The sequence below is a fragment of the Cherax quadricarinatus genome, chromosome 5 (genome assembly GCF_038502225.1).
Source record: "Cherax quadricarinatus isolate ZL_2023a chromosome 5, ASM3850222v1, whole genome shotgun sequence".
NCBI lineage: Eukaryota > Metazoa > Arthropoda > Malacostraca > Decapoda > Parastacidae > Cherax > Cherax quadricarinatus.
Genome location: NC_091296.1, coordinates 10,434,312 through 10,442,608, shown reverse-complemented (window position 1 = coordinate 10,442,608; position 8,297 = coordinate 10,434,312). Strand labels below are relative to the sequence as shown.

General features: G+C 41.5%; 1 protein-coding gene and 1 long non-coding RNA gene across 5 annotated transcripts in view; one reads left to right on the top strand and one right to left on the bottom strand.

Annotated features, from left to right (window-relative positions):
* LOC128684844 (phosducin-like protein) overlaps positions 1–6,823 on the bottom strand; it is a 372,671-nt gene extending 365,848 nt beyond the window's left edge. Inside the window, exons 1-2 of one of the 4 annotated variants that reach the window (XM_053771137.2) lie at positions 6,606–6,823; positions 366–571 (exon numbers count right to left, since the gene is read on the bottom strand). In XM_053771137.2, the coding sequence (XP_053627112.1) occupies positions 366–551 (186 nt within the window). In that variant the 5' untranslated portion in view covers positions 552–571; positions 6,606–6,823. The other 3 variants (XM_053771140.2, XM_053771139.2, XM_053771138.2) reach the window with 3 other exon arrangements.
* The window catches only part of LOC138854816 (uncharacterized), a 640,137-nt gene that overhangs the window by 80,181 nt on the left and 551,659 nt on the right, over positions 1–8,297 (top strand). The window lies entirely within an intron of this gene.

Here is an 8,297-nt window from a genome sequence, read left to right as displayed (position 1 = left end):
AAAGCTGAAAGAGCTGAAAAACTGAATATCTTCTAAGACTAAATAAAATTCCTTTTTTTTTTTGGATGCAATCAATTATTAGGAATTACATATAGTATGTAAAGTTTCAAAGAGAATGGATATACCTAAGACTGAGATTTGAGATAACTTTCAAAGTATGAGATTCAGCAAGAGATGCAGGAAAAAGAGTCAATGCCAAAATATAAAGAACAGTGCAAAATGAAGTAATGAGCATAAGTGTGGATGACAGTGGATGTACCATCCTCTGAAGAAAATCAATAATAAATACACACATAAAAAAAAAAAGAGTAAATAACAGAGCATATTTTTTGACATATCCTTTCACAAATATATTTCACACTTGCATTGGCAGATGCTCCTTCCCAGCCTCTTATCTCAGACTGTGGGGAAGGCAAATCAGCTTCCTTCCCGGGGCTTGAGTCCTCATTCCTCTCATCATCATCGTCATCGTCATCACCATCTTCATCCTCAGAGCTACTGCAATAATACTGCAACTTCTCACCTAACAGGCGGTCCTCTAAGGTTGCCATGGTTACCAGGAGGAATTAGTCTGCAAAATGCATAATAATAATCTAAGTTGTTCTTAATCTTGGCAGTTCACTAATATATGTTACCTGGAGTTTACCTGGAGAGAGTTCCGGGGGTCAACGCCCCCGCGGCCCGGTCTGAGACCAGGCCTCCTGGTGGATCAGAGCCTGATCAACCAGGCTGTTGCTGCTGGCTGCACGCAAACCAACATACGAGCCACAGCCCGGCTGATCCGGAACTGACTTTAGGTGCTTGTCCAGTGCCAGCTTGAAGACTGCCAGGGGTCTGTTGGTAATCCCCCTTATGTGTGCTGGGAGGCAGTTGAACAGTCTCGGGCCCCTGACACTTATTGTATGGTCTCTTAACGTGCTAGTGACACCCCTGCTTTTCATTGGGGGGATGGTGCATCGTCTGCCAAGTCTTTTGCTTTCGTAGTGGGTGATTTTCGTGTGCAAGTTCGGTACTAGTCCCTCTAGGATTTTCCAGGTGTATATAATCATGTATCTCTCCCTCCTGCGTTCCAGGGAATACAGGTTTAGGAACCTCAAGCGCTCCCAATAATTGAGGTGTTTTATCTCCGTTATGCGCGCCGTGAAAGTTCTCTGTACATTTTCTAGGTCGGCAATTTCACCTGCCTTGAAAGGTGCTGTTAGTGTGCAGCAATATTCCAGCCTAGATAGAACAAGTGACCTGAAGAGTGTCATCATGGGCTTGGCCTCCCTAGTTTTGAAGGTTCTCATTATCCATCCTGTCATTTTTCTAGCAGATGCGATTGATACAATGTTATGGTCCTTGAAGGTGAGATCCTCCGACATGATCACTCCCAGGTCTTTGACGTTGGTGTTTCGCTCTATTTTGTGGCCAGAATTTGTTTTGTACTCTGATGAAGATTTAATTTCCTCATGTTTACCATATCTGAGTAATTGAAATTTCTCATCGTTGAACTTCATATTGTTTTCTGCAGCCCACTGAAAGATTTGGTTGATGTCTGCCTGGAGCTTTGCAGTGTCTGCAATGGAAGACACTGTCATGCAGATTCGGGTGTCATCTGCAAAGGAAGACACGGTGCTGTGGCTGACATCCTTGTCTATGTCGGATATAAGGATGAGGAACAAGATGGGAGCGAGTACTGTGCCTTGTGGAACAGAGCTTTTCACCGTAGCTGCCTCGGACTTTACTCTGTTGACGACTACTCTCTGTGTTCTGTTAGTGAGGAAATTATAGATCCATCGACCGACTTTTCCTGTTATTCCTTTAGCACGCATTTTGTGCGCTATTACGCCATGGTCACACTTGTCGAAGGCTTTTGCAAAGTCTGTATATATTACATCTGCATTCTTTTTGTCTTCTAGTGCATTTAGGACCTTGTCGTAGTGGTCCAATAGTTGAGACAGACAGGAGCGACCTGTTCTAAACCCATGTTGCCCTGGGTTGTGTAACTGATGGGTTTCTAGATGCGTGGTGATCTTGCTTCTTAGGACCCTTTCAAAGATTTTTATGATATGGGATGTTAGTGCTATTGGTCTGTAGTTCTTTGCTGTTGCTTTACTGCCCCCTTTGTGGAGTGGGGCTATGTCTGTTGTTTTTAGTAACTGTGGGACGACCCCCGTGTCCATGCTCCCTCTCCATAGGATGGAAAAGGCTCGTGATAGGGGCTTCTTGCAGTTCTTGATGAACACAGAGTTCCATGAGTCTGGCCCTGGGGCAGAGTGCATGGGCATGTCATTTATCGCCTGTTCGAAGTCATTTGGCGTCAGGATAACATCGGATAGGCTTGTGTTAATCAAATTTTGTGGCTCTCTCATAAAAAATTCATTTTGATCTTCGACTCTCAGTCTGGTTAGCGGCTTGCTAAAAACTGAGTCATATTGGGACTTGAGTAGCTCACTCATTTCCTTGTTGTCATCTGTGTAGGACCCATCTTGTTTAAGTAGGGGCCCAATACTGGACGTTGTTCTCGATTTTGATTTGGCATAGGAGAAGAAATACTTTGGGTTTCTTTCGATTTCATTTATGGCTTTTAGTTCTTCCCGCGATTCCTGACTCCTAAAGGATTCTTTTAGCTTAAGTTCGATGCTTGCTATTTCTCTGACCAGTGTCTCCCTACGCATTTCAGATATATTGACCTCTTTTAGCCGCTCTGTTATTCTTTTCCGTCGCCTGTAAAGGGAGCGCCTGTCTCTTTCTGTTTTACATCTACTCCTCCTTTTTCTTAGAGGAATAAGCCTTGTGCATACATCGAGTGCTACCGAGTTAATCTGTTCTAGGCATAAGTTGGGGTCTGTGTTGCTTAGTATATCTTCCCAGCTTATATCGGTTAGGACTTGGTTTACTTGGTCCCACTTTATGTTTTTGTTATTGAAGTTGAATTTGGTGAATGCTCCCTCGTGACTAATCTCATTATGTCGGTCTGGGGCTCCGCGCATACATGACTGAACCTCAATTATGTTGTGATCTGAGTATATTGTTTTTGATATGGTGATATTTCTTATCAGATCATCATTGTTAGTGAAGATGAGGTCTAGTGTATTCTCCAGTCTAGTAGGCTCTATTATTTGCTGGTTTAAATTGAATTTTGTGCAACTGTGAAATACACTGGATTCTGTAATAAAAGATACCTGGAGTTTACCTGGAGAGAGTTCCGGGGGTCAACGCCCCCGCGGCCCGGTCTGTGACCAGGCCTCCTGGTGGATCAGAGCCTGATCAACCAGGCTGTTACTGCTGGCTGCACGCAAACCAACGTACGACCCACAGCCCGGCTGATCAGGAACCGACTTTAGGTGCTTGTCCAGTGCCAGCTTGAAGACTGCCAGGGGTCTGTTGGTAATCCCCCTTATGTATGCTGGGAGGCAGTTGAACAGTCTCGGGCCCCTGACACTTATTGTATGGTCTCTTAACGTGCTAGTGACACCCCTGCTTTTCATTGGGGGGATGTTGCATCGTCTGCCAAGTCTTTTGCTTTCGTAGTGAGTGATTTTCGTGTGCAAGTTCGGTACTAGTCCCTCTAGGATTTTCCAGGTGTATATAATCATGTATCTCTCCCGCCTGCATTCCAGGGAATACAGGTTCAGGAACCTCAAGCGCTCCCAGTAATTGAGGTGTTTTATCTCCGTTATGCGCGCCGTGAAAGTTCTCTGTACATTTTCTAGGTCAGCAATTTCACCTGCCTTGAAAGGTGCTGTTAGTGTGCAACAATATTCCAGCCTAGATAGAACAAGTGACCTGAAGAGTGTCATCATGGGCTTGGCATCCCTCGTTTTGAAGGTTCTCATTATCCATCCTGTCATTTTTCTAGCAGATGCGACAGAATGTAGTTGTGTTGACAGTAGTTTTCTAGTCACTTTTAAGACTAACTTCCTCGTGTCTTACAGAAAGTCGGCTTCATCTTAGATGTTACTTTACCATTTCATCACTATCCCTTTCAAACATGTTAAGGTTAAAGCTTGTTAAAGTAAAAAAAAAATTATGCTCTTAGAAATACATAAAAAGCATCAGCTGGGCAATAATGTTATCAATAGTATGCCATAACAGTACTGGTGTAAAACCAGGTCTTCCTGAAATAGGGAGTGATTGTGTGATTTAGGCTAATGAAGGAACTCGACACGGCATTTTAAGTTTTTTGAGCCTCTCAACATTTGTAACAATATCCATGAGACCTACCAATGTTGTTAAATTAGACACATGTGCAACTCTTGGGTATCTTTACTGAGGAAACGTTTCGCCACACAGTGGCTTCATCAGTCCATACAAAGGATAAACTTGATAAATAACAAAAAAGGCACAATATCGTGACTGGAACGATACACAAATAACCCACACATAAAAGAGAGAAGCTTACGACGACGTTTCGGTCTGACTTGGGCCATTGACAAAGTCAATGGTCCAAGTCGGACCGAAACGTCGTCGTAAGCTTCTCTCTTTTATGTGCGGGTTATTTGTGTATAAACTTGATAAACTCCTGTTCTTCAAGTTTATCCTTTGTATGGACTGATGAAGCTACTGTGTGGTGAAACGTTTCCTCAATAAAGATACCCAAGAGTTGCACATGTGTCTAATTTAATGTGTCGGTTCTTTGAACCATTCATCTACAGACCTACCAATGTTGAATTAATACAAGTTTTTACACAAGTTTTATATCACAACAATGCCCCCAAAAAATCTGTGATTTATTTCTATTGGGGGTAAGATTTTGGTCTAACCATATAAAATACCATATAAAGCAAGTTTGCAGCACAGTGCAGTGCACCCAAAAGTATTATATTTTATTATTTTACTTAAGGAGCCATACCAAGACTAGAGAATAAAAAAAAAGCAAGCAAAATTTATACAATAATTTTTACATGATGGAAAATTTCAACAAGCTCAATTATAGTGTTCCAACTTAACTTCCCTTAGAACATATATAGGATCAAATACCACATAAAAAATTACATATACTGTACAAATAAGTAGTACAATAATTTTGGAGCCTAATATATCAAGCAGTAACAAAAAAAAAAATCACCATGAATGAAAAAGTTATTTTTTATTTTTATTATCACACTGGCCGATTCCCACCAAGGCAGGGTGGCCCGAAAAAGAAAAACTTTTACCATCATTCACTCCATCACTGTCTTGCCAGAAGGGTGCTTTACACTACAATTTTTAAACTGCAACATTAACACCCCTCCTTCAGAGTGCAGGCACTGTACTTCCCATCTCCAGGACTCAAGTCCGGCCTGCCGGTTTCCCTGAATCCCTTCATAAATGTTACCTTGCTCACACTCCAACAGCACGTCAAGTATTAAAAACCATTTGTCTCCATTCACTCCTATCAAACACGCTCACGCATGCCTGCTGGAAGTCCAAGCCCCTCGCACACAAAACCTCCTTTACCCCCTCCTTCCAACCTTTCCTAGGCCGACCCCTACCCCGCCTTCCTTCCACTACAGACTGATACACTCTTGAAGTCATTCTGTTTCGCTCCATTCTCTCTACATGTCCGAACCACCTCAACAGCCCTTATTCTAACAAAACCAGGATACAATTTAAATGCTTTTAAGGATTCTTATTATTATTATTATTGTTGTTGTTGAAGAACAAGTGATAAATACAACTGGGATGTACAGTTTTTCAAAATTATACATATCCTAGGTTAAGCTCTTTTAATATATAACAGTTTCTTCATTAGGGTGCTTTGATGCTGGATCAAACTTAATTAACAATTATTCTGCAGGCACTATATGACCCATACAGATTTAGCACATCCCTGTGAATGCATAACTAAATTTGTTTAAAAAAATTAGTGCTGATTCAACTCTGGGATTACATCTCAGTTATACAAATTTGAAAATACCCTTGTGTTACAAAGTACTACTGTACAGTAGTTTTCACTATAGTAATAATCATGCACCTGTATCTATATATAATCATTTGTTACTATTAAAGAGGAGGTTATTATTATATTCATGGGAGAGCACTGAACCCACTTACTTACTTACTTACAGGGGTCATACAGCACGTCAGGAATGGTGGGGGGGGGGGGGGTCAAATTCTATCTAAGCAAAAGATGGATAGCTCCAATTTCTTTGATCAAAAGCATTTCACTAGCATTAGGGCACCTCTCTGGTAGGGGAGAATAGGTAATCATGTCTGAGCTCAGTAAGTTTATTTAGACACAGGTACACATAAGTACAACTACTATCATATATGTGTAAATTACCTCGGATAACCCAAAAAGTCAGTGACTTATTTCCACTGGGGTAGAGCAGATCAAATTCCTCGCACCAAGGGCCCTGTACTAACTACAAAGCACACCCCTGAACAGACTTTCCCATTGAAAGTAATTATTTAAAACAAGAGTTTGCAAAACATCTGTAAATTTAACTAAAAACCTTAATTTCTTGTTATTATTGTTACAGTTAAGGGTCACCACAACCTAAGCAGTAACGAGTCCTTCATTATCTTATCTCTCAAGAATCAAGGAGAAAAATTATACTTTGTATTACAATTAGTGATGCCCAAGACAGCAGAGAGCCCACATGCACACTACCATGGCCAGGGTAGCAGTTCCCTACCTGTAGCTGGATGGTGGTAATGTTCTGTTACAGCTTATTGATTTGTTGAGTAGCAACAGCAGCAGACACAACACAGGCAGCTGCCGGAAATACTGGGCCGTCGTTGTGGTTTATTAAACAGGTTTACTAAATGAAGCCGCTAGTTGACTTTCTACTGGGATTCTTCCTTTTCATGATGACTATTTCCACTGGATTCTTTCTCTGAGATGACTATTTTCACGGGTCCTTCAAAAGGATGACTATTTCCGCTGGGGTAATTCCCAAGGATGACTATTTCAACTGGGATCCTTTGCTAAGATGACTGTTTCCATATGGGTTCTTTCCTAAGATGACTATATCCACAGGGATCCTTCCCAAAATTGCCTATTTCCACTAGGATCCTTCCCATTATTATTATTATTAATATAATCAAAAAGAAGCGCTAAGCCAAAAGGAGGATCCTTCCCAAAGTTGACTGTTTTCACTGGGGTTCTTCTGTAGGGACTGTTTCCACTTAGATCTTTTCGCTTGCATAACAATTTCCATAAGGATCCTTCCATAGGTTGTAAAGTAAAAGGACACAAGTGCAACTAATGTGACATTTTATTGTGGCAACGTTTCGCTCTCCAGGAGCTTTGTCAAGCCGTAACGGCTTGACAGAGTTCCTGGAGAGCGAAACGTTGCCACAATAAAATGTCACATTAGTTGCACTTGTGTCCTTTTACTTTACATATTGTCGATAATTCTACCAACTTTATTACTTCCATAGGTAGATTTTCTACTGGGGTACTACCCTAGAATGACTGTTTTTACTGGGTTCCTTCCCTAGGAGGAGTGTCTACTGGAACCTTTTCCCAGGATGAGACTAATTCCACTTTGGTTCTCTCCGAGGATGGTTGTTTTCTTTGGGTCCTTCCAAAGGATGACTGTTTCTACGGGCGTCCTTGCAAAGGATGACTGTTTCTACGGGCGTCCTTGCAAAGGATGACTGTTTCTACGGGCGTCCTTGCAAAGGATGACTGTTTCTACGGGCGTCCTTGCAAAGGATGGCTGTTTCCACTGGGGTCCTTGAAAATGAAAAAGTTTATTTCCCTGTCAAGCTTACAATGTGTGGTTTACATGTTATAAAATATTAATTGCAAGAAAGGCCACTAGCATGCCTAGGCATTTCGGGCAGACTAATACTAGTTCTTACTCTATATTAATATAGGTTATGGAGCAGTACATTTTAACATACATTAGATACATTATCAGATAGAATGTTTCCTCTGTGGCCCTTCCTAAGGATGACTTTTCACTGGGGTCCTTCATTAAGATTGTTTTTGTCACTAGGACCATCCACAATGAAAAATGTTCCCACTTAGGATGACTTTTTTTCACCAGGGCCCTTTCTTAGGGTGACTGTTTCAACTGAGGTCCTTTCCTAGTTTGACGATCCCCACTGGGGTCTTCCCTACAATGACTTTCCACTGTCATTTCCTAAGATGACTGTTGCCGTAAGAACATAGGAAAGGAGCATTGCTGTAGGTCTACAGGCCCATGCTAGGCAGGCTCATCTCACACTCATTTATGTACCTGTTCAACCTATGTATAAAACTACCCAGAGTCCTTGTCTCAGTGACGTCTCTTGGGAGTTTACTCAACTTATCTACACCTCCTAAATCTTTCGCATGCAGTTTGATTGAGATCTAGTTTATAGGTGGCATAGTTATT